This window comes from Tenrec ecaudatus, chromosome 10, assembly GCF_050624435.1.
Source record: "Tenrec ecaudatus isolate mTenEca1 chromosome 10, mTenEca1.hap1, whole genome shotgun sequence".
Lineage (NCBI taxonomy): Eukaryota > Metazoa > Chordata > Mammalia > Afrosoricida > Tenrecidae > Tenrec > Tenrec ecaudatus.
In genome coordinates this window covers 34,709,465-34,734,935 of record NC_134539.1, presented here as the reverse complement: position 1 = coordinate 34,734,935, position 25,471 = coordinate 34,709,465, and the positions used below count along the sequence as shown (strand labels likewise).

Here is a 25,471-nt window from a genome sequence, read left to right as displayed (position 1 = left end):
CAGCATGGTGGACACAGATCACTCCTCAGCGAACCCAGCACAGCCTCCTGGGAATTGTGTCCCCCACCAAGGCCCTCCTGTGTCCCTCCTGTGGCTTCTGTGGCGCCATCACGCCTGCTTTAGGTGGTGGCTGGCAGTCAGGCCGCAGAGCCGGGTGGCACTGTGCTGACACGGCATGGCTGTGGGGCTAACTTGTCTCCACGCTAAGTAGAGCTTTCTAAATGCCTGCCTCGGAGGACTTCCGGGAAGAGCCTGTGCCATCTCAGGAAGTCCACAGAAGGAGGGCGTTGCCTTGGTGGGGCACTGTCCGCAAAGCATGGTGTTGGGGTCCTGGCATCACCTCTTTGCCTTGCTCTCTTTCCGTTGTAGTGGGAACCACATTTTCAAGGGCCGGGCTGCCGGCATAGCGGTGAACGAGAATGGCAAAGGCCTCATCACAGGTATGCGGTGAGACGGCCGTGGAGCGGCCCCTGCCTTCTCCTCCCGGCTGTGGGGTCTTCCACCACTGCTCGACCTTGCTAGACTTGGGTCACTACCGAGGGAGGGAGGGAGAGGGAGGGTGGGCGGCTCTGCTCTCTGCCAGGCCCAGTGCGCACAGGGCCTTACTCGGTGACTCCTGGAATCCTTTCAGAAACACTGATGCTCAGTAGATTGTCTGAGCCCATCTCCTGGACTATGTGTGCCCTTTTGCCTGACCTGGAAATCTACCCCACATGCCCCTCCTGACTGGCCCAGTCCTGCCTAGCTTTAAGTCTCAGCTGAAGTGGCACTGCCTCAGGGAAGCCTCCCCTGGCCTCCCTTACACAGGGACTCGTAGCACAAGTGAGCCGCTCACTCAGGGTCAGGCTCGGCTGCTACGCAGTGGCAGACTGGTTAAGGCAAGATCCTGTGGGCCTGGTCCAGGACCGGAGCCGCAGCCCAGAGCACAACCAGACCTGGCCCCTAGAACGATCTGCTCCTCAGACTCGTGTGCAGGCCCTGTGCCAGGAGGTGAGGCTACAACAGTCAGCTCACAGACACCCTCTCTGCTCTCGGGAGCTGATGCAAGAGGGAATGCAAATGCCTAAATGTGTGAGGGAGAGCACTCTGCCAACGATGGGAACAAGCTGATAGCAGGACGGCGTGCTAGTTCAGACTGTGTGCTCAGGGCAGGCCTTTCTGAGAACGTGCCATTGAAGCCGGAAGTGACGGGAGGAAACGGGAACAAAGATCTTCCGTGCAGAGCCACCTGTGGGGCATGCTTGGTGTGCTGTGAGTGCGAGAGTGGGGGCTGTGAGCGAGGGCCGAGTGGGGTGAGGTGGCGGCCCCAAGGCCGGGAGGCCAGTCACATGGGCTCTGAGCCATTGCGCCTCTGCTGTACTGCCTCTTCTGACCTGTGATGTCAGTGCACACCCTGAAAGGTGCTGGCCCCCGGGAGCAGGGAATGGAAGGTACGGTCAGAATTCAGGGCCCAGGTCAAGGCCAGGAGCGAGCACGTCCCAGGCTTGGAGGAGATGGCTGGACTCCCCTTAGATTACTCCCGTGGGCCACCAAAGCTGCCTGAGCCATAATCACCGGTTTCCAAGGCTATTGGGTAGAGGCAGCAGGCGAGTCCCCAAGACACCAAACCAGGCACGATTCCCACCTGCTGGCAGCTCCCGTCGGACCTGTCCTCTGCTCTGCTGCCCTCATCCCCACTGCCCGCACTGGAAGTGGCCCTCTTTCCTGCCTCTCTCCACAGAAAACGTCATCCGGGAGAATCAGTGGGGAGGCGTGGACATCCGCCGAGGGGGGGTCCCTGTCCTCAGGAGCAACCTCATCTGCTTTGGCTATTCGGATGGCGTGGTTGTGGGCGACGAGGGCAAAGGGCTGATAGAAGGAAACACCATCTATGGTGAGCTAGTCCCCGGGGCAGGGCCAGGGCACCGGGAAGCCCAGCTTGGGGCCTGAGCATTAGCACCATCTGGGGTCTCAAAGAATGGGATTGTATTTAGCCCCCACCCCAACAAGAGCCGCTCATCAATCCCGAGGGTCAGCTGGGTGGACCATGTGTGAATGCCATTTGTGACAGCCAAGGCAAGGCAGGAGTTGGTCCCGTCTAACAACCGGGCAGTCCAGCTCCTGGTGCTGTAGCCTCTCTCTGAAGCCAGAGAACAGACTGTCATAATGGCAACAGGTGCCCGTTGTCACTCACTGTGACCCATGGGGCAAGCATCCCTGAGGACAAGGGCAGGAGTTCACACTTGTGGAGACCCAACTCTGACCAGCCCTGCACACACGTGCTGCCCCCATCTCATCCTTGTGACCGGCCTCCGAGGTGGGCTCAGTCACTGACCCACTGTGAAGGCGAGGAGACAGGCTTGGAGGCCCCACAGCAAGGAAGCGGTTGGTCTGGGGGCTTGCCTCGCTCTGTGGCTATGGAGAGTTGGGCTGGCTGAGCGCTGAAGGCCCACTGACCCGGGCACAAGGGGTGGAGGGCAGCTGCTGTGAAGAGTTACAATCTTCAGAGCCCCGGGTCCCTGGGAGCCGAGCCAGCCAGGCGGCTGTTTGCCTGGGAGCTTACAGCCAGGGTCGTGCAGGGACGTGGCCTAGGCCGCTTAGCAAGTGAGGGACTTCCAATGCTTTCTGCTGCCCCTCTGGGGGGGGGGGGGACACTGGAGGCTGCCTTCCCCGGAGCCGGGTGGCTGTGACCAGCCTATCTCACCGTCCCAGCCAACAAGGGCTGTGGTGTGTGGATGATGGCGTCCAGCCTGCCCCACGTCACCAGCAACCACGTCAGCTACAATGGCCTCTACGGCGTGGCTGTGTTCAGCCAGAAGGATGGCTCCAGCGAGCTCCCTGGAGGCCACGGCGCCCAGGAGAACTTCAGCGAGGACGGGGACGCCATCCTCTGGGAGACGGAGCTGGAGAAGGAGGACGAGCCCTTGCGCCGGCCCCTTGCCTTCGCGCTGGTGGAGTCGAACAGCATTAACCACAGCGGAGGTGAGCCCCTGCCTCAGCGCATCCGACCCCTTCCTGCAGCCACACCCCGGGCTTGCGCAGGTCTTCTCCTGCCCGAGATGCCCTCCTCCCATCCGCGTGTCCTCCCCGCCTCGAACGTCAGAGCCCGCCTGAATGCAGCCTCCCACCCGCCCGGCTGGGATTAGTTCCCAGGGGCCCCTGGGCTGTTTCGTCAGCTCTTTATGGCGTGGATGTGGGCAGAGAATCCAGTCTCGCTCAGCTCAGTGCACCCGAGCTCACGTTTCAGTCACCAGCGCGTGTGCACGTTCGCATGCGCCCACACGTTCCCGTTGTCCCCAGACAGCGTGCACACAGTGGGCCTCTCTGACGACGTGCTCCCAGCTGATCAGGTGCCATGGCCCTATGGCCAGGAGTTAACTTAGAGGCACCCAAAAGTGTGTGTTTTAAAGCCATGTTACCTTAGACTGGATTTTAAAATTTATAGGGTTCCCCGGTTTCGCCATGGTTACAGCTGCTGCCCCTCCCCAGGCCTGGCTGTGCTTTCTCTAGGACCCAGTGTCTCCACGCATGCCCAGCCCTCAACGGCCGTTTGCCATCCAGCCTGGAAGGTTCTGCTGCGTGGCTGCTGCTGCTTCCCTGCCTCTCCTGCATGCCCGCTCCAGGGAAGGTCCTGTAGGGGGTGTTCTGGGCCTGACCCTGGGAGCACCCTGTCCTTTCCCTCCATAGCCTCGGGACTCTACGTGCAGAGCAGCGAGGCCCTTCACATCGTCACCAATGTGATCCACGCGAACGGGGACCGAGGCATCACCGTGGCCCAGAGCAGCCAGCTCACCCATGTGACCAACAACAGCATCTCCTGCAACCGGCAGAGTGGGGTCAAGGTCGAGGCCCAGTGCAAGGTGGAGCTCCGGGGCAACGGCATCTACGACAACAGGGGCCATGGCATCATCACCAAGGGCGACAGCACTGTGGTCATCGAAAACGACATCATTGGCAACCGGGGCAGTGGGCTGCAACTGCTGCCCAGGTCTGACACAAAGGTGTGTGTGTGTGTGTGTGTGTGTGTGTGTACACGCGTGCACATGAGTGCAAGGTGTGTGGTGCCCACTCAGGGCCTGGCCCCGGGAGACTCTCCCTGCTGAGCAATGGAACCATAAGCCTCAGGCTGCATGGGACAGTGCTGTCCTGTCAGGGCCCAGCGTGGAGGACGTGGGTGGGCTTTACAGGGGGCAGGAGCCACATGCATCGGACCCTGAAGGCTGAGCCTCAGGAAGCCAGGAGTGGTCTCTTTCTAGATTCCGGGTGCTGGAGCAGTCTGAGGTGCTTTGTGGCCTCCTGGTCCAGGTCAGGGCTGTTTCAATGCCTCCCTCCCAGAGGACTCACAGGACATGTGTGCAGTCATGTGCTTAAAGGAGACCTGGCCACAGGACCTTTGCACACCTGGTCTCTATATACCAGGAATACCCACTTCCCCACCCCCTCAGTCCTACAGCTTAGCTGTCACCTTTTTCCTGGATGCCCCGATTTCCTCAGCTGTCTGGGGTGCTTCTTCCTTGGCTTCTGTCTCAGAGCAGTCCCCACGGGGCTTTGGGTCTGTGCCGTGTCTGCCTCCCCCACAGGACTGGGAGCTGGGGGCACTCAATCTGCAAACCACAGTGCTAGTGTTAGGGTAACAGTGTCAGGCCAGACAGATTCATCTAGTCCTCGTGGCATTCAGTCCTACGGGTGCTCCAGCTTCCTGTTAGCCTGAGAGGAAAGTGTGCTGCCGGCCCACATGCATGGTTCCCCAGCGCCAGGAGCCTCTGAGTGTGACTTGCCCTGCTGCCTCCCCCAGGTAATCAAGAACAGGATCCATTCCTTCCGGGCCTACGGCATTGCGGTGCGCGGCCGAGCCAAGGCCCTTGTGCAGGAGAACATCATCTTCCAGGGCAAGACCAATAAGACCATCTTTCAGCAGATCTCAAACAACAGAGAATGCGTCATGCAGAACAACAAGTTCCTGGTCTTCAAGAAAAAGTAAGTGCCTGGAGCCGCCTGAATCAGCCTGCTAGGACCCTGGCCGGTGTGGTCCCTGCAGGAGCCAGGCCAGGCCTACGACGGTGCTGCTAGGTCTGGTCAGATCATGGCCTATACTTGGGCTTGGGATCAGGTCTGGCTGACCAGTACCTTAGCCCCTGGGAGAAAACTCGTTTTAAGAGTTGGGGACTATATGGTTTCGTGTCTCAGATCTGATTGTGTGATCTTAGGAAAGTTTATTGACATCTCTGAATCTTAGTGAAATCCAAGCCATACCACCTGGTGTGCAGCATCAGAGAGGTAAGACCACAGGACCTAGTCATGCTGCACCCGCGAAGACAAATGCCCACTGCACGTCTGCCTTGGTGCACCACACCTGCCTCACTCCCCCCCAAACCTCACACACCTGCCTCACTCTTCCCCCCCTTCCCCCAACCCCAGTCCTCCTGTGGTCCGTTTCCATGGCTTCACTGGCCACCAAGCCTTCGCCACCGCCTCCTCCCTCTCCTCGGTCACCAGCTCCTCTCGATTCTGCTTCTAGAACATTCTTGCACTTGGTCCCTCCCCTCCTCCCCCTGATGCTACCCCACTTAAGATCCTGGCACCTCACCCACTCACATAGGTCTGTGTGACCAGTGAGTGGTGTTCAGTAAGACTGTTGTAGTTGTTTGTAGAGTGAGTATGGGTCATCACCAGTTATACTATTGGTTGTGATGTTGCCCCCCCCCCCGCCCCTGTACTAACCTCCCCAAAGGGCTGCGGCTGCCCTGTGCATGCTGCCACGTTCACCACTATGAATCCCCATGGCCACAGCGCCGGGTGGGTCCTCATATCGGATTACACAGACGTGCTAGGTTAGCGTGCTCCCTGAAGAAACCCCCCTCATACTTGGGTGAGGGGGCTTCAAAAATTTGTGGAAAAATTCATTCAAGAGAGAATGGAATTGTCCCACAAATCTTTTTGAAGCCTCTCATAAATGTTTGTAAAGGCTGTGTATAATTCTCAGTATTGTTTTATATTATAAACCATGTCATAAATAGAAACCTTTAAAGTGTGAAAATTACCGATTTCCCCCCACCCCACACTCTCCCTCTTTGGAAACCCCCCCACGCAAGCTCACCAGCCCAGCACTGTGCCCACGGCTACTGTCAGTCCTAACTTAGAGCAAAACTCACCCTTTTGAGTCGGCAGCCCTGTTTTGACAAACATGGTTTGTGGCATTGCCGCTGAGAATGGACAAGGTACGGCAGAGCTCCATCAGCTCTCCGCCCCACCCCACCCTCCGAGGTGTTTGTTCAAGAACTTCACCGACAAGGAAACAGGCTGTAGGCAGTCTGGTATGCCCGACTGCTTTCCCCACCTGGTGCCTTTGTGATGCCATGGGTTACGGTTGGGCGGCTCACCACAAGGTCAGTGTCTGAAACCACCAGCCGCCTCGTGGGAAAATGAGGTTGGCCATCTCAGAAACCTAGAGGCGCAGTTCTGCCCTGCCCTACAGGGTCCCTGCGACTCAGAGTTCACTTGATGGCAGTGAGTTTTTGGTTCCGTTACATCTGAGATTCATCTGCGGTGTTACAGGTAAATAGTTCATTCGTGTTTATGAATGAGTTTTCCATTGTATAGATGGACCGCAGAGTTCACTTAAGTTGCTTTTAATGTTTGGCGGTTATGATTACAGCTGGGGGGCGGGATGAACATGTATTTAACGACAGGAAAAGGGAGGCCCTTCGAGGGAATTTGCCCCAGGCTGCTGCAGGGCTGGAAGGAGAGCTCGGGGAATTTTCTCCTGAGACTCACACATGCTCACCCCCACCCCCACCCCACCCTCGGGCTCTTGTGAACCTGAGAGAGAGAACTTAGACCCAGCTTTACTTACACACGGGTCTGATGAGCTGAGTCCGAGGGACTGCTGTGGGGGCCTTCAGCAAGCGTGCTACACCTGTCCCAGCTCACTGACCCCCTTGTCACACCTCTAGGTCAGACACATGGCGTCTAGTGAACCCACCAGCGCGGCCTCACCTGGAACACTCTCTGAGAGGCCCGTCCGTGGCACACAGCGGGCAGAAGGTGGCCACCATGGCGACCCGGCTCACGGCCCGCGTGGAGGGTGGCTACCACAGGAACCGCAGCATCTTCTGCACCATTCTCTGAGGATGGAGACTGCCTCCGCTCAGGCCCGGGCCCGGGCCGCACGAGTGACTCTGGGACAGCAGCCACATTCCTGCGCTCAGGGCCAGGCCGACAGGTGCTCAGAGAGCTCTCCGGCCAAGTCCTTCGAACGGTAGTAGCAGTCCCCGAGAAGACTCCAGGGCCGCCTCGCCCTCCCGCCACCATGTGAAGCACCAGGCTCCCGGGTCTCCGGAGACGGAGAATAAGGCACCTCAAAGACGCTTCTGCTCCACAGCCTGCAATGGGAAAGAGCTTGGAAATGAGTTTGAGCAAGGAAAAGACGGGGGAAGCCAGTGGGTTTCCAGTCACTCAAGCTCTGGCTGATGATGAAGGCTCAGGAGGTGGACTCTGACGCTCTATGAGGCTTTGGTCAAGGTGTTCTGTTGAGGCACAGGGAACCATCTCTCACACCAAATACAAGCTCTTCTCAGGGAAGAGACCACTGTCCTACAATCCTTCCCCTCTCCCAGACCACTCTCTGCATCCAGCAGGGTGACTACCACACCCTCCCAGCTGACTGGGGAGCCAGGAGGCGTTGGCTGTGGCTGACCCAGACTCAGGCATGGACCAGGGAGTCCCTCTTGGATGACCCCAGTGATGGCAAGAGGCCACATGGATAGTAGGGGTGCATGGCGGTCACTGTCCTTCAAGTGGCCCAGGAGGACAGATGGGTGCGAGGCTGGACAGGTGCAGGGCTGTCTCAAGGTGCCCCCAGATCCAGGCGGCCAAACCTTGGTGCCAGTTCTGAAGGATTCAGGCTTTACAGACAGATGGACATGCCCTGTGTCTGTGTGCCAGCCTTTCCCGTCTTCACATGTCCTCACTCTGTGCCTGGCCTTGGGTCATCTTCCTCTGGCATGCCCTTCTCTGCCACGTCAACAGGGCCAGGTTTAGCTGACTCACTGCCATCTCCACACGGCACTCCCACGCTTTCCCTTCGCTCTCGGGGTCCCCAGTGCTCCCGGCTTGTTGGCTTGCTTGAGGAGCTGTCCCACCCACTTGCCTGAGGTCTCCCATCTGTGTCCCCAGGCCATGGCAGGGTTAATGGTATGGACGAGGAGGAAGGCTGGCTCCCAAAGGGTCTTCCCAAACCGTAATATGTGTTAAGGTCCCAGAGCCAGGTGGGCTCAGACCCCAATTGCTTGCAGCGAGCCGGGCCCAACATGGACTTGGGCTGCCCGCTCCCTGCTGCCACTTGACTTTCCCTGTGGGGACTTCACCAGCCTGCCAGGGTCACTGTCACCCACTTGGATGACAGCTCCCTAGGGGAGGCTGGGGCTGTGGGGCCCTCCTCGGTGCTGCTCTGCTGAGTGGGGCCGGAGGGGGGTGGAGGGAGCCAGCACTGACTTCTCCCAGAAGGCCTTGGGCGCAGCTCTGCCCTGCACTTCCCTCTGGCCCCCGTGAGCTGCTGTACTAAATGCTGCCTTCATTTTCTAAGAACTTTTCTGTGAATCAAGTGCTTAAAAAACCCTCAGTAACCCAGTAAAGTACTCTATTTTAAAGGTGTCTGTGGAGTTTCCTTGGTCGGGTGGGCAAGCCTTCCCAGGGGAGGATGCCGGCCCTGCGGGGCTCTGCCTGGCCTCAGAGACCCCACTGCCTCCTGGAAGGGGATGGCGGATCCCAGGTCCTGCCTGCTCCCAGGGTGACTGCGGATCCCAGGGCCTGCTGAGGGGTTTCAGAGTTGGGCTGACTCCAGCAGTGCCGCCCCCTGGGGGGCTTGTGAAGATCAACAGTAAGGGTCCCTCTTCAGAGGTCTGCACGTTCTCCCATGCACCGTCCCACGTCGCAGGTTCCAGCTGTGGGCACAGCCAGTTCCGCATGAGGCAGTCCTTACTAGTACCTGCTGAAGCACTGGAGGATGAAAGGGCTCAAGGTTTGCAAATCACCCTAGGAATCTGAGACACAAGGGGGCTTCCAAAAGTTCACAGTAAAATGGAATTTTCTTCACTAAAAGAACTTTTTGAGGCCCCCTTGTGTATGGTAAACCAAACAATAGACCAAGTACTAATAGGGAATCTGGGTAGAGTCCTTTGTATTGTCTTTGAACTTCGAAGTGTGAAATGAAATCCAAGTATACTCAAATCTACGGACACCCGATCCAGCCCTGGGCCTGCCCTCTCCTTAGCAAGGGCACTGGGAGGCATTCTGGCAAATGGCGTGGCGAGATCAAGGTAGCTTCTGTGAAGGTGCTGGTGAATGTGGGTTTTGAGCCAGAAAACACCTTGTCTGATTCTCCTCCTGCAGATGTTTACTGCCGGTCACTGGCCAAAGAGCGGGGTGCAGTGGGTTTGTGGCCCTCTGAGAACTTGGGCCACAGCCACGTCAACCACCATGCTGGTGGATGCTCTTGGGGACACGTAGAGCTCCTGGCACAGTTGCCTTTCCGTCAGTGCCACCCCTCGCGCTGTGACTGTCTGAAGGTGGGCTGTTCCCAACCAGGACCAGGGTTGTCCAGAGGGGCCGGTTACATGACACAGCCCAGCCATTCCTAGAAGTCTCAATGCCAAACTCGCTGGAGAAGATTTTTATGGAAACAGTCTCCCTTGCGAGCTCACCACGTGGCCTTTTCCCAAAGGCAGTCCGGTGTGGTGGGTGCTGTGCTCCCTGACTCCGCAGCAGCCTGGGGAAGGAAACTGCAGGGACTATGTGCCAGAGAGGCAAGACACTGCCCACTGGGAGCAGACACACGAGATGGAGAGCATGGGAGATGGGCACTTCGCATGTGTTGTTGCCTTGGACACTGGGAACAACATCCCAGAACTAGAACACGTCCCTGCTCTTCCACTGTGACCCTAACGGTGGCCCAGCAGCCAACTGTAGAACCGCTTCCTTTCCCATTTGTGCCAAGAGCTGAACTGGGCGGGAAGGACCTCCCTTTCACCTTTGGCCCTGGCACTCACCTAAGCACTACAGGCCTCCCTGTTCCCACCTACAAAATTTTGGAGGTCCGGGGCCAAGCACAGGCCATGATCCTGTCTGTCCCCATCATATTCCTGGTCCACAGTCAACCCCTCTGCACACTAATTTCCCCACACACCCCCAGGGGCAATCGCACCCACTCCCACTGCCTTCTAGGTTGCCTTCCCAGAGTCTGGAGGCTGGAGAGATGAAACCCAAGGCTCCCTTGCTGCTCAGGTTGTCAGTGGAAAGGGGGATTCCTACACTTTGTGCACAGGAAGGAAGCATGTATGAGGCCAGGTTCCTGGAGGAACTCAGGCCTCCAACCATTTTACAGCACTTTGTGTGTTCTAAAGATATTTAGAAGTTTGCTTTCTGTACCGAACACTGATTCATTCCCCTCAAAATCATGGCTTCCCAACTGGGGTCTTAAAGTCAGAAAAACAGCCATAGAAGATGCACCTATTGGTCTATGTCCCTTAAGAAGAGTGAAAACTGGAAGACACACGAAAATAACTAGTCCAGCGGACTACTGGACCGCTCTAACATCAGGCTCCACAGCACTGGATGGGGCCTGCGCTAGCAGGGCCACCTGACCTGGAAGGCCCTGGATGGAATGGGAGAAAAATGAACAAGTGCAGGCACACTGAGCAGACAGATGGGGGGAGCCCAAGACACCGCCCTTGGCCACCCTGTGGCTCACTTTCCCCCAGGTCGACGACAGTCCTATCAGGGACCAGTAATCAGGGAGCTACGTGCATCTCAGAATAACCAATCATTTGACAACTACTGAGCAGTAGTTAATCCACAAGTGCAGTTCTCAAGGATTAGGGCAAGAGCTAAGAACACAGAAAGTGTGCAACGTGTTACACTGTGGGGATGGTCACCAGGACCGTGAAACAATGTGTAGGAATTGCTGATGGTCACCAGGACCGTGAAACAATGTGTAGGAATTGCCGAATGGAAAACTAACCTGCTCTGTAAACCTCCATCCAATCCAGTTTTTAAAACAGTGCGGCTTTCGGGGCTGACCTCGGCCAGCTATCTGGTCTGAACCCTGTGGAGCAACTGGGGTATCATTTTTTTCGATTCGGTCCTACCAGGTTAAGGTAGCCTCATACTGAATTAGCCCGTTTGCGTGACCCACACACAGTGAGCCCGACGCAGCTACATCCTCCTCACCTGTACCCCCAGGCCTTCCAAACAAAGCACAGCTGCTCATATTTCTTTTTTATTTTATTTATTTATTTATAACAATTTATTGGGGCTCATACAATTCTTATCACAGTTCACACATATACATACATCAATTGTATAAAGCACATCCATACATTCCCTGCCCCAATCATTCTCAAGGCATTTGCTCTCCACTTAAGCCCCTTGCATCAGGTCCTCTTTTTTTTTTCCCCCTCCCTCCCCTTTCCCCCCTCCCTCATGTGCCCTTGGTAATTTATACATCATTATTTTGTCATGTCTTGCCCTATCCGGAGTCCATATTTCTTTTTATAAACCCTCAACCCTTTGATTTGGCCCAGGGTTCGGACTGGAGAGATCTTTCCAACTTCCGCAGGCCCCACTTTCCCACCTCCCAACCCCATGGAACCAAACACGATCAACTGAGGACCACGAGCAATGCTGAAGGAGGGTGAAGAGGCCCGGTGTGGCTGCCGCTCTGTATTTCTGCTGAAGGGGGCTAACACGCCCCTGACGCTGGTTTCTGGCCTCACACCCGCGTCAGCGCACGCTTCTTTCTTCCTCTCCAGAAATCCAAGTAGAAGCCGTGGCTGGGCTGTGGCCAAATGCTCCATGTGGGAAGCAGACAGCTAGGTGATTCTCCTCCGCTTGGCATGGTCCGCGGTCTGGGCTGGCGGCAGGGGGATGGACAGCGTGCCCACTCTGTGGTCCTCGTCCCTGTCGGCCGCCACAGACACCCTCCTTTTCGAGATCTTCAGCCGCATGGCTTTCGCGATCTCGATAATCCTAAGGAAGGCAGGCAGGGACAGAGCATGGGGCAAGAGGGAGTGGGACAGTCTTTCCAGAATCCCCACCAGTGGCCACCTGGAGCCAAGTCCTCGGGCCCCTCAGTTTCGTTTTCATGTGCTGTCATGAGAAGACAAATGGTCTCTGAAGTTCCCCACATGAAGAGAAGGCCAGGTCACCTTGGTCCTACTACCTCTCTCTGCTCCGGCAATCACACTATAGAGCCACGAGGGCGGAGCACCTGCGAGACGCGTACACTCGCAGTACCTGTTCTCGTCTTTCAACCTCACAGCTGTGGGACTGCCGTGGCGGACAACTCTTGGCAGACAATCCCAGGGTCGTGCTGCAGTGGACAAGGTGGTTTTCCCAGGCTCTCCTGGGCACATCGTCGAGGTCCCTGGACATCAGAGTCCCTAACTCTCCAACAAAGACCAACAGATGCCGGAGTTCGGGGCCCTGGGGAGCCTGAGCCCTCGCTAACAGAGCTAGAGGGGGTCAGATGCTCATCTGTGTCCACTCTCTCAGCCAGCAGGGAAGTGGAAATGCGGCTTCCTGCCAAATGACAGCTCTGCCTTGCCTTGACTCACCCTCTGGCAGCCCCTTCCACCTGACAAAACGTGCCTCTTGCTTTTCTGAGGTCTACTCCGAGGTCCACTGCTCTGGGCCGCACAGAACAACCCTCCCCAGTGAAGAGCATCCGGCAAGTGGGGGCGGCTTGATCATAAAGAACAGAAAGCGGTGGGGAGACTCGGACTTGAAGTCCATCTATTCCTCTTGGTTGCGTGACTATGAGGAAGTCATCTACTTCTCTGAAGCCCCGACTCGTGAGTGATTTTCAGGGAAATGGGTGAAAGGGGATGTCTGTATTTCATGTGGTGCCTGATACAGAGAAGGGACTTTGTAATGTCTGGTTGCCAACTCTCACTGCAAACGGAGAGATCTTCTGATGACAACTAGAAGCCATCCTTCCCGGTCCCAAGTCTTTCCCACAGGAAACGGGCCCCGTGCCCGCGATGGTGCCTCACGCTCTCCGGTGGAACTAGAACTACATCCACATCAAGCAGTCACACTGCGAAGCGTGAACAGACACTTTCTGTCCACTCCCCGGGCACACTCCTGAGGAGGAGCACTGTCGGGGAGCTCCGGGGAGCCCCAGGTAGGCCCGGGGGGTGGGGGTGGGCACAGGGGCTGCTCACGCACTGGCTCACCTTTTCTCGCTGAGCTTCAGGTCCCTCTGCAGCATCGTCAGGTCAATCTGGAAGTTGCTGATGTGCAAGGCGAGTATGATCACATAGGCGGTGATCTTTGCCTTCATTGAATCCGAAATTAAGTTCCGTAGACTGTGGAATCCGTGACGTTAAAAGCGACACAAAATTAAACACCAAGTCAATTTCTCCAAAAGCAGAAATACACAGTCCTGTTTTCAAGCAATCGTGTGTGCGTGCGCGCACGCCCTTGGTCCCTTTAAAGGTGCCCGAGCCTTCACACAGGCGCCTTGGCAGCTCAGTAGGTTGGGGGCACTGTACTAACTGGAAGGTCAGCGGTGCAAACCCACCAGCCGCTCCACAGAAGATCTGCTTCTGGAGGTTCACGGCCTCAGGCTCCCTGTGGGGCAGTTCTACTCAGTAGGTCTGGCGCTGGTTCCTGGCCTTCCCATACAGCGCCTCATAGCCCTGCTGCTTCCTTCCTTCCTTCCTTCCAAGTGGGACAAGGAAAAGCACGCTTTGCTTTCCCCAGGCAGCTAGCGCTGCCAACGGTGAGGCCGACTGCAGGAAAGCAGCCCCAAAGCAGGTGCTGCCCACGCTCCAGGCGCAGGCAGCCGGCAGGAGGGTGGTGCACCCCTTGGGGTTCCTTCCTCCAGGTCAGCACATGAGCCTGCCTTTCTACAAAGGGGCCCTGCTGGCACTGTGGGATAGGCTGTGGGCTGCTAACTTCAAGGCTGGCAGGTTTCGAAGCCACTAGCGGCTCACAGATGACACTTTCTACTCCCGCAAAGAGTTTCGGCCCCAGAAACCCACAGGGGCAGCTCTAATCTGTCCTGGAGGGTCGCTGTGAGCCGGCACTGACTGGATGGCGGCGCACCGGGTTTGGGGTCTGCCTGGCCACAGAACACGCGTGTGCGGGACTCTAGTGAGGGTCTCTGAAAGGGCGCACGTGAGATGAACGCAGTCTCTCCTGGAGGGCTCCCCAGAGCCTCCAGTGTTCCAAAAGTGGACCGCGAACTTCACCAAGGGGGGGCAAAGTATCAAGCAGTCTTTATGCTGTTCCAGCTGCCAGTGCTCTTTCGACACCATCCCTGGGTGCGCTTGGAACCGAAACCAAGCCCTCGCCCCAATCCCACCCTTTGCTCTCAACCCACTTTCTCCTGCACAGACAGAGACGCAGAAATCACTTCCCCTGACCTGCCATTGTTGTAAGTCAAGCAGGTAAATTGCTTCAGGAGCTTGGTGTTGATGATGTGTGGAACTCCAGGTCCCAGGGCGCCTGCAACACAGAGCTGAGCCTAAGCGTTCGCTTTCAATGGCCCTAGGCCAACAGCTGGGCCACTGACCCAACCGTGTACTGGGGCGAGAGATGCACAGCCACTTCCAAAGGAACACACACACACACACACACACACACACACACACACCACATCACACCACACCCACCACCACCACACACACACACCACCACCACACACCCACCACCACCACACACACCCACCACCACCACCACCACCCCCCACCCCTACCCCAACCCCCCGGGACGGGAGTGCAGTTCACCAGGTATGGGGCAAAGGGGGAAAGACTCACATGAGACCAAGCACCCGGAATAAATAAATATGTCAGAAAGCGCATACCAGAAACCATGACTCCCAGTCCCAGTCCTAGTGACCCAGCGCCGGCTCCTGCGGGTCTCCAGTGCTGGCTGAGGGCAAGCACGTTTGGTCTGAGCTAAAGGCAGCACTGTTTTCACTGGAGATGGACTCTGCTCTCCAGACCATAGTTTGGAGGCACAACCCAAACCTACTTCACAAGGAGGGCCACCTGTTTCTCTACACTGCACGGTACAGAGAGCACGACCGGCCCGGGTCCTCTGCGCACTGCAGGCAGAGCGTTATTAGTGAATGTTGGCTCGGGCAGGCCCTCCGGCAATCAGGTCACCCACCTGTCCCCATTTTCCACTGAGACACAGGCGACCCAGTTCGGAGAATGGGCCTGGCCTATCCTCCTAGCAATGTCGGCCCTCCTACTTTGCCGTTAAACATAAAGACTTGGACAGACAAGTCTGTTTTCTTCTCTCCTTACAGCCGATTGAAGGCTTACAAGCAAACAATGCCTTAAAACAAAGCGTCCATCCGGGGCTTACTTTTCCGCTTAATCACTTTCTGAGATCGAAATCTGATCAGCGTGTCCAGGAACCAGATGCAGCGGGCCTGGCGGTCTCGGCCTTCCTCGTCTGCCGGCAAGGACTTCAGCGCTTCAATAACAAAGGAGCCGTGACTAGAACGGGGAGAGGGAGGGCAGGACGCGTGTGTCAGGGAAGGACGGATGAGCTCAAACACCGGATGAGCTCAAACACCGTGCACTCTCTCCATCGGAGCAGAAAGCGCTCCTCACCACTGTGCTGGCAGCGCACTCCCTGCGTGGTCTGCTGGGGGCGTGGGCCACAAGAGCTGGAGAGCAGACGCTTCAGGCTTTGTGGGCCACAGACTCAGTCTCAGGTGGGCAGTGACTCAGACCACCACGGTTCCTGCACCAACTTGCCACCCTCCCGCCCAGCCCCAGGATCCATCCGCCAGCGCCCGGTGCTCTACCCTCAATGCCAACAGCCTTGGAATCTCGTGCCAGGAGGCGAGGCCTTCAAGGACCTGCTGGTTCACTCATGTTCATGGGCTGACGGGGCAGGCCCCACCGCTGATACCCAAGCTCCGCTTCCTGGCAGACGGCCCCACCTCCCTCCTCAGGCCCTCCACCCGCCCTCAGGGCCTACCTGTTCTCTTCAATCATCTTCAGAATTTCTTCCGACGTGGTGGTCCTGAAAGCTTCCGACGGGCTCTTCAGGGCGTCATACTCCACCTGGGACAGAACTAGCCGCACGTCAAGGACCGGACCGGACCCGATCCAACCGAATGGGAATGTCCTGCTAGCTCGTGCTCCCCTCCCCCGCAGCAGCAGCCTCCGCTACTGTGGTTTTAATAAACAATCAACACTGGCTGCTGAGGATGCCCTGTGTCTGAGCCGGGAAACTCTCCTCCCTTACATCCACAGGTCAGAGCGCTTTCCCCTTCGATCCCTCAGCTGAGCTTCACAGACCCACTAAGGAGGTAAGACGGGGACGGGTAGTCTCATCTTGTCAGCTGAGAAAAGGCAGCAGTTAAGATACTTGTCCAAGGGCACGGCCGGGAAGTGGCAGAGCTTCAAGCCACGGCATCTGAAGCCACAGTCCAGCCCCAGCACCACGTGGGCCTCGGCAGCCCCGAGGTCACCTCTCGCGGTCATCAAGTGAAGTTCTTCCTTAGTCTGCCCACCCACTCTTCCTTTTCATTAGGAGGAGAGAGCAGCATTTTACATGGAAGGACACGAAGGCAAAGGACAAAGGGCACAGTCATAGCTGGGGTAGACAGTTCTGACCAAGGAATCAGCAATCCTGGCTCTAGTCCGTGGTCTGGAACTAAGCGTACGCCCAGGGCAAGGCAGCTCTGTTCATGGAAGGGAATGCAGTCACTCTCCAAAGCTCTACCAATGGTCACTCAGCATACAGGAGATGCTCAAAAGCACTCGTCCTCAGCGAAATGCAAAGTAAACCTGTAAGAAGGTACCACTGGACCCTCCTACAATGCCTGTCAGGAAACACACACATGGAGTGTTGGTGAAAGTGTGGACCTGGAACCCACCTGGGCGGTTGGGTGAAAATGTAAAGTAACAGCTGCTTTGGTAAACGGTCTGGCAGGTCCTCAAAGGCTAGACAGTTACCATATGATGTCGTTCCATACCCAAAAGATGAAGAAATTACGTGTAACGACCTTACCAAACGAACATGGGAATGTTCACGGCAGCATTCCGAATAACAACCAGAAGGCGGGAGCCCCAGCTGCAGTATGGACACAGCATTGGCTTCCGAAGGGCTGGGAGTGGCCGGAGGGAAGGAGTGACCGCTGCTGGGCACGGGACTCTTCTGGGGGAAGAAAAAGACTCCCAAACTAGATTCCATGGACAGTTGGGCAACTGGTGGATATATAAAAATACTGAATGGTTTGTACACACTCGATGAGTGACTTGTACCATACTCGACTATTGTCTCAATAAGCTGCTTCCAAAAACTGCGCCGAAGGAAAAAAGAGGGAGGGAAAGCGAGCAGGTGGCTGTCCTGCTGCTGCCTGGAATGGCCTGGGGCCTGGACACCGTGCCTGGGAAACTTGTCCTGGGTAAGGGCAGGGACTCCGAGGTAATCAAGTTCAAAACTGTCCGGAGATGACAGCTGTCATGACATAAGGACACGGTAGTCTTGTGTAACTGTCCCAGAGGCTCAGGCAAGTTACTGTAAAGGAGGACGCGAGAAAGGACTGCATTGTCCTAAGAACAGCAAGGGAATGACAAAGGAAGGCAAACAAACACTGCTTCTAGGCTTCCAGGAAACTCTGCTTTGAGGGCAGAGGCCAAGGGCCATGTGTGGCCTGTGCGTCTCCCAGCAGGGCGACAAGGTAGCTGCCGTGAAGGCGCGAACCACAGAGTAGCTACAGGGGTGCCTGGACTTCTCTGCCTTCTCTTCCTGATCACGAAGCTAACGCCTGCATCTTCCATCTGACTAGGCCGAGAAGGGACCTTCTCATCTCCATAGCTTCCATTTATAAAAGCTCTAGACTTTGGACAGCCGCGGACTCAAGTCCCATTTTGGATACTCTGGGTGAAGTCCCTCCCCTCTGCAGATCTGAGCAGGGGGCATGTGGCATCTTGTGGAGGAATGGGCATGGGCTGGAGCAGACTTAGTTGGAGAAAGCCTCACTCACCTCCCAGCAACAACCCCGGGGCAACTGCAGAGGTCTGCACGTAGCCTTCCTGGGACCCCCCTCCCCCCGCCCCTCCGGGCCTGGCTGGGCCATTCACATACGCACATCCCAAGTTGGGACTCGAAGCAGCTGCAAAAAGGATACTGTCTTCAAATTTGTAGACGTCTTCAGGCGCGGCTGCCTCAGCGTAACAGGGAGGAAGGTAGACGGAGTCATCTTGCAAGTCATCCTGGGCAGCATCACTGACGAGAGCTTTTGAACAAGAAGAACTGGTGTCAGGACCAGCTGTGGCTTCAGGCTCCCGACACCCTTTGCAAGTTGTGTACTCACATACAACTGGCTCAGAAACACTGTCTGCACATCTCTCCCAACCTGACTCAACCTCCCCATCAGGCCCCCCACTCAGAAACAACCAGCAGCCAGGCGCGGGCGGGGGTAGCGTGGCGCCCCCCTCAAGAAACCTGCAGTCAGTCGGGAGAGACCGACATACTAACAAATATCTGCAGGAATGTGCTCTGCTTCCTACATACGAGGAGGCAAGAACTGAGAGAGACTCAACAGAGCCTTTAGTAGTTTGGCTTTCGGAACACACACGAGGCGGCTTCAGAGAGTTCACTATCTTCTCATTCCACCTTGTCATGAACTTTTGAAGGACCCCCCCTATTATAGGTGGGGGAACACAAGTCAGAATAGGAACCTGTGTGTGGAGCCGCCATCCTATCCACACATGCAAGAGTGAGGCATGCCTACAGGGAAGGGGGCAACAGAAAACCAAAACCTCAAATCGTGCTGACAGAAACAAACGATGGGAATCTAAGTAAGTTGTTTTTCTCTTTTAATGTCCTTTAACATACGAGAGTAAACAAATTGAAGTTTCTATTTAGATCTTAAAGCGTCTTTGAATAATAAATGCAAAGACCTACTTCTCTGTTCCTGCTGAGGAAAGAGAATGTGACTCCATATCAACCCCAACTGGATTCTGAAGGAAACTGACAAACGAATTCTTGCCACCATGTGAGATAGCATGCTGCAATACACCACACACACACACAGACACCTACACACCCTACTGATGCGAAGTGACCCTCTAGGATGGATTCGTCACAGCAAAGACCTGGAGTGGACTCGATGGCAGTGGGGGTGGACTTTCATACATGTGACTTTTAAATTTTTATATTTGCACTTTCTTTTGTATGTATAGTGCTTTTATAATGCTTCTCATAATCGAAACAAATCAAACTCACTGCCATCAAGTTGACGCTGACTCACAGCGACCATCTCTAGGGCATGGGGCTGCTCCGAGGAGTTTCCAGTACTCTTAACTCTTCACGGCACTGGAAAGCCCCATCTCTCTCCTGAGGAGTGGCTGATGGTTTTGAATTTCGGCCCAACATGGACCCACTATGCACCATTCACTCCAACTGTTGGGAATTTTGTCCTCAAAGTGAAGCGGTCTCCAGTGGCCCCAACCAAGCATCACCCCATCAGACCTCTCCGACCACAGCCTCCTCGTGACTCAGCAGAGAACGGCGGCCTCAGCCCTCCTCTGTGCCCACACAGAGCCCTGCAGCTGTAACCCTGGCACCAGGAACACAACGGTGCCATATCCATTCACCTGCCTGCCTCTGCACTTGTCTGAGAGCCCTGTGGGCAGGGCACCTCAGTGGTTTCTCATTACTTCCAGAGTCTGCCCAGAGGAGGCCCCCTCAGACAGGCAGGCAGGAAGCCAGCCTCTACTGCCCATATCATTTCTCTCCGAGGAGCAAGCAAAAGAGCTCCTTCCCCAGAAAGCTGTCTTTGCAGGCAGACTCTTAACAAGTCCCGGCAGCTTACCAGTCACCCCCTTCGTATCAATGATGTCCTCGGCGGCCTTAGCCACCGCCAGTGTCAAAGACTCATTGCCAACTCTGTTCATTCTCCGGGAGTTCAGCGCTCGCTTCTGTTTGGTGGTTCCAAAGGCTTCAATGCAAGAATCCATCTGCCGAGAGACACACTGCATTACCAGCAGGCCTAGCCCTGCTCCCCGCAGCTATGACACGGGGAGACAGTGACCAATGTGAAGTCAAGGGCTATTTACAAATCATCAACAATGCCTGCAAAATGAAGAGATCTGCCGAGAGCTGAGCTGGTACATCTGTGGCACAGCTGAGCAGTCTCCACCACTCCCCGAGTCGGAGGGAGCCTCTCAGCCCTTCCCCACACTGTGCTGCAGGCAGCACTGCGTTCCACTGCACAACCTGAGGCCGTGACCCCTGCCCCGAGAACCCTAGTTTACTGCGTTTTCCTGGGAATGTTTCCTGGCCAAAATCAGTATGTTCTGAGATTTGGGATAAATCCTAAAACCGGAAAGTGTGATGCCACCCCGGTATCAGCCTGAGAGCTGAGTGCCCCTCACTCGCTCCACGATTCAGAAACCCACGGCCTATAAGGACCTTGTCTGAGGCCACCAGCTTAGAGCGTGACACTTACCTTTTCTCTGTACGTCTTGGCCTGACTCTGTGATGCTAGCTCCCTCTCAACAGACTCATCTACCAAAACACAACACAAGTAACAGGTAAGGTAAAGAAAGCAAACCCCAGACGTGCAAACAGTGCTGGTGTTCATTTCTAGCTGTTAGCAGTCAATCTAAGAAAAATGGACTTCTTTCCTGCAGGGCTTCCCAGGGCCTGCGATGGCCCTGCACTGTGACTCCCTGGGAGGGAGAATTTGGAAAGCAGATTAAGGAGCCACATGAAGGGATCATCTGGCCTGCCATCGTCATTTCATAAATACAGACGAGGCTTCCGATGACATGACTTGCCCCGGGTCAGTCCACATAGTGACAGAGGTGTGATGAGAATCGGAATGCTCAGCTCTCTCCTGTGGGCAGTTGTGCCCACCTTGTAAACACCTAAGTCAAGCATAAGCGTGCCCACTGGTCCCTGCTCTGGCCTTGGGGATTCAAGATGCCCATAGGGAGAGGTAGTGCAACTTCTCCCGACAGATGGGAGGCAGAAAGTGGAGAGACTTCTCATCAACAATTAAGTTACTGTGTAGTCTGATAAGCAACTTCCATCATCTGCTAGAGATTCCAAAACCATCCACTCCCCCTGGAACACCAGAGCACAAAGTGCTTACTGAAAGCCAGCTTGGAATCAGACATTGTCTCACCCCCTGCTCTCGAGGCTCCACTTGAACCCAGGTGACTTTCTGATCTCAAGCCCGCAGACCAGGTAGAGACAGGATTCGTGGCTGTCCTGCTGAGAGCACCCCCAAAGCCGCTCATTTGGTGCCGCCCCTACAGGTCCTCCTCAACGAGGAGTTGCTGACCACCAACAACCCGTGAAACTTCTTCAGAAGTTTTTTAAAAACTTGCAGAAAGGCTTCCTTTTAAAAAGTAAGTAAGTACCGAATGTGCTTTTGGAAGATCCTATAGAGGATTGACATGGAAGAGCTGAAACAACATTTGTAGAAATGGTTGAATGTTAAACTGCTCTGGCCTGTAAAGTTGCTCCTACTTCACAAAAGGTTTTTAAAAAGAAAAAAAAAAAAAAACCCAAGGCAACGTGCCCAGCACACCCAGGACACTGCGAAGGATCTTTGCGGAGGATTCGGGGCGGCACCCACCTGACAACACGGGCTGCATGTTGAACAGCTCGGCATCGTAGACCTCCATTTGCCCGGAGGTCTTGTTCAAAATCCCCACAAAGTGCCTAAGAAAAGAGGAAGAATACCAGCAAGAGTGGCTTAGTCCCAAATAGTAATTTCAAAAACAAAGATGCTTACTACACACTCCCCTTTTTCCTATTCTTGTTCTTCTGGTGCTGCCAGTGAAGTGATGGGCTGCTAGCCAAAAGGGCAGGCGGTTCAAATCCACCAGCTGCTCCTCAGCAAAATGATGAGGCCATCTGCTCTGGCAAAGGTCTATGGCCTCGCAAACCTAGCCACGCTGGGGGTGGGGGTGGGGGGTTGCTATGAGTCGGAATTGACTTGGTGGCCATGGGTTTGGTTTTTGGCAACCTCTACATGAGCCCTGATGGTTCCTAAAAGTTGTGAAGCGCTCAGCTGCCAACCAAAAGGGTGGCAGGTTGAACCTACTAGTTGCTCCTTGAAAGATAGGGTGTCTGCTTCAGGAGATGGACAGCCTTGGGACCCCGATAGGGTCACTCTACACTATCACTAGGGATGACCGGGAGGGGGAATCACTCACAACAGTGGGCTGGGTTTCTGGACCTGCCTTTCTGCCTCGCACACCTCCACCTGCACCTCCACCCCGTCCTTGATGGTCTCTGGCAGCAGCAAGGTCCGGTGTGGGGTAGGGAAGGGGAGAGGATATGCTATGGCTTTGGGGCTCAAACAGCAGAAAAAAGCCACCACGTGATTCTTGGAGTCCACGCCTTGCGGATCCACTGTTGAGTCAGAGACTCTGGTTAGGTTTAAGAATCTAAAATTTTACACATATAAACTTTGAGGGTAAGCTGGAGTTCAGGAAGAAGACCAGCCTGAGTCAGACAAGCTCTGTGAGGGGCTGCAGGGTCACTACTCTGAAGCAGATGTATATGAGGTAAGTTGCCTTCATTAGGTAGTTGGGGGGCCTGGTTTGTGAGTACCAGCAATAGGAACTCCCTCTATATCCTACCAGCTCCTGAGGATTACACGGTTTATTTAGGCTGGAACCTCTTCACTGTACAGAGACTGAGAACGGGGTGCCAGGGGCCGCTGGAAAATCCAGCTTTTCTTGGCCAGCCCAAAGCCGGCGGCACCCACAGATCCTTTTCCAATGGGGAGTTCCAGACATGACATCCTTCGGGCAAGCTCCGATCTCTTAACCACACATTCCTAAAGCACAGACAGCTAGCTGCCTCTTGGATCAAGGTCGAACGATATATAGAATACGACAGATTAACAGGAGGTTTAAGGTTGTCAACAAATACAAGTTATCCTTCCTTTTCAGGAAGATCTACAGGCTGGCAGGCGCACCCCTATGCCTGGCAACACAGAGATTTGGCAAACTTTCTAAGATCCCTCTCACGGTCCCTATGATAAAGACCGAGGCCTATGGATAGTGCCAGCGGTGCCTGTTTCTGCCCACCCTATCACTCTGCAAGGTGCCCCACCCCCAACGGTACCTGCACAAGGTGTTGCACTTCAGGGCTCCGGTGCCAAAATTGTTGCCCACGTAGGAAAGCCTGTCTGTGTCAGCTGCCTACACAGTAGAAGGGAGAAAGCTCTGTTCACAACCCAGGTTCAAGGTACTAGGCGTCTCCTTTTCTGGCATGTGAAAAGCATTAGACTACAGAACCGCCGTGGAAGTGAACCAAGCACCATTGCACTTGACCCAGTCCACTCTCTCTAAGTGTATCTGGGGTTCCCCTGGCGGGAAAGCAACAGAATGTTTGCAAAGGAATTCCCAGAAAATGGCTGGACTTTAACTAGTATTGAAGATGAATGGAGAAGCTGCACCACAGACCCTGGAGTTAAGACCCTAGGCTCCTAACACATGTCTGAAGGGGCTTGGAAAAGTACGTAGAAAATGCAATTAAATGTTAATATTTTTTTGTTGTTTTCACAAACGTTCTGGAGGAAAGTCTGTGGAAAATGCAACTGAGCGATAATGGGGCTCGTCCACAAGTGTTCTGAAGCCCTCTCCATGCGGAGGCACACAACGACAGGCAACCTTCTTGGCCAAACTCTCCTCTCAGGTCCAGGGGAATGATGAATTCACTCGCCAATCAGCAAGCATTTGTCCTTGCTAGCCTCTTCACCCGGAACACCAAATCTCACCTGCAAGCCTCCCCTCTCCCCTGTCCTTCGGGGCCCAGCTCCAATGGGCACCCCTCCTCCAAGAAGGCATTCTGGCTGGTAGAATGCTCTCCCCTATCTGAGCTCACTCTGCCCTGAGCCTTGTCCGTCTGTAAAAGGGTCTCTCACCTGCCCCTGAGAGCAGCGGCAGCCCCAAGGATAATTTTGTCCACACCCACCCCCGGGCATGTGGCAATGTGTGAGGTTTTGGGTGGTCACAACTGGGGTTGGGAGGGCAGATGCTACCAGCCTCAAGTGGGTAGAGACCAGGGATGCTGCCAAGCCCGCCATGCCCACATCAAAGGACTCTCTATCAGGCCCCACATGTCAACGGCGCTGCCACAAGGAGTGCTGCGTCTGAGCCCCTCAGAGTGCGTCAGTCCGACTGGCGGTGTCCCCAGGGCCACAGTGGGTGCTCAATTAAATGCTTGTGGATTGAACCAACGAATGAATAAACAGTCATCACTCCTGCCGAAGTATTAACCACTCATGGCTGAACCTGGCCCCACACCAGCTGGAAGGTGATGTTGGAGGAGTTCTTCAAGGACCCATTTGCTTCCGCTTCCACCCACTTTCCTCTCTCACTTCCTCCACAGCCACCCACACCCGAGGGGGCTCCGGAGGTCTGCCGAGTGGAGATAACTGGCAAGGGCAGACTCACCACGATCCGATGACTGCGCTTCCTGGGGTTGGTGGATTCGGTGCTCTTGTACAAGGTAAAGCGCATGTTGCCTGGATTCTGCAGCTTCCCGTTGGAGAACTGGACTGTGGGGTTGTAGGGGAACAGAAGAGGCCACGTATGTGTGGAGAAGAAATGCGGTGCTGTTGGGAGGGACCGATGCAAGAAAGGGGAGAACAAGGGAGCCCAAGTCCTGCTCTAAGGGACCAAAGAAGGTCCTACCCTGGGGAGAAGGGATGGGGAGGTTAAGGGGAGCCCAGGGGAGGCGCTGAGACCAGAGGAATGACTGGGGGGAGGAGGCCAGGACGCGATCTAGAACGACAAAGGGGTCCACTACCCAGGGGAGAAAGAAGGAGGCGGAGGGGAGGCGTGGTGGACCAGGGGGCAGTCCTTGGCAGGGAGTGCCTGAGATGCACTCCATCAGCTGGGAGACAGTGAGAATGGTGTAGGATGGCAGCGATGCTCAAGTAGTACAGAGTACGGGATTCTGGCCGGGGAGCGGGAGACGGGGGAGACGGAGGGGTTAGGGAACTCCATTCCAGCACTTTCTAAGGGCTCCCATTCCCGTGCGTGAACACCCAGCCCCGAGGTCCAAGCTCCAGTCTTTACCCAGTACAGCTCTCTGGCTCTCCTCGAGCTCCCCACAGTACAGCCACCTCGCACTGGGCAACACCTCCGCCGCCATCTCGGCCCTCGCTAGCCACCAAAACCGGCAGCTGAGACAGCCTTGACCACCAGGTGCGAGCACTGCCACGCGGGAGAGGAAAACAGAGCAGCGCACCGGAAGAGGAGGGGCTCCACGAGGCCCCGCCCTGCGCGCGCGGAGCCGCGCTTCCTCCGCATCCAGACGCTCCCGCTGAGCGCGGAGGCGCGCCGCCACGCCCACCCCGCGCACAGCCACGCCCACCCGCGAGCGAGGCGTGGTCTTCCTCCTAAACAATGTTGCTAACCTCCTGCTTTGTGGGAACCAAGGCTCGGGCCCCTGGAAGTTCTGCAGCTGCTTCGTGTTGGATCAT

The 25,471-nt window shown here is 55.7% G+C and overlaps 2 protein-coding genes across 3 annotated transcripts in view; one reads left to right on the top strand and one right to left on the bottom strand.

The window, feature by feature from the left end:
- Window positions 1–8,627, top strand: part of FBXO10 (F-box protein 10) — a 38,271-nt gene extending 29,644 nt beyond the window's left edge. Inside the window, exons 6-12 of one of the 2 annotated variants that reach the window (XM_075560176.1) lie at window positions 370–440; window positions 1,721–1,873; window positions 2,692–2,961; window positions 3,667–3,980; window positions 4,775–4,956; window positions 5,216–5,256; window positions 6,933–7,096. In XM_075560176.1, coding sequence (XP_075416291.1) covers window positions 370–440; window positions 1,721–1,873; window positions 2,692–2,961; window positions 3,667–3,980; window positions 4,775–4,956; window positions 5,216–5,256; window positions 6,933–6,952 — 1,051 coding nt within the window. In that variant the 3' untranslated portion in view covers window positions 6,953–7,096. Of the gene's footprint in view, window positions 1–369; window positions 441–1,720; window positions 1,874–2,691; window positions 2,962–3,666; window positions 3,981–4,774; window positions 4,957–5,215; window positions 5,257–6,932 lie in introns of both variants that reach the window. The other variant, XM_075560175.1, reaches the window with a different exon arrangement.
- A 2,825-nt stretch (window positions 8,628–11,452) lies between these two features.
- POLR1E (RNA polymerase I subunit E) lies at window positions 11,453–25,245 on the bottom strand. Its single transcript, XM_075560174.1, has 12 exons — window positions 25,065–25,245; window positions 24,438–24,541; window positions 23,104–23,180; window positions 21,602–21,687; window positions 20,465–20,523; window positions 19,829–19,973; window positions 18,140–18,247; window positions 15,979–16,075; window positions 15,355–15,488; window positions 14,406–14,487; window positions 13,212–13,343; window positions 11,453–12,003 (listed from the first exon to the last, which is right to left on the bottom strand). The coding sequence occupies exons 1-12, from the start codon at window positions 25,138–25,140 to the stop codon at window positions 11,847–11,849; spliced, it is 1,257 nt and encodes a 418-aa protein (XP_075416289.1). The 5' UTR covers window positions 25,141–25,245; the 3' UTR covers window positions 11,453–11,846.
- Window positions 25,246–25,471: the final 226 nt, after the last annotated feature.

Bases quoted from the DNA above. Each gene is read 5' to 3' on its own strand.
- POLR1E (XM_075560174.1), bottom strand. From the start codon at position 25,140: ATGGCGGCGGAGGTGTTGCCCAGTGCGAGGTGGCTGTACTGTGGGGAG. The intron at 16,076-18,139 runs GTATCCTTTTTG...ACGTGCGGCTAG, and splicing joins CGTCTACAAATTTGAAGACA to TTCTGTCCCAGGTGGAGTAT. The intron at 14,488-15,354 runs GTAAGCCCCGGA...TCTGTGTTGCAG, and splicing joins GAAAGTGATTAAGCGGAAAA to GCGCCCTGGGACCTGGAGTT.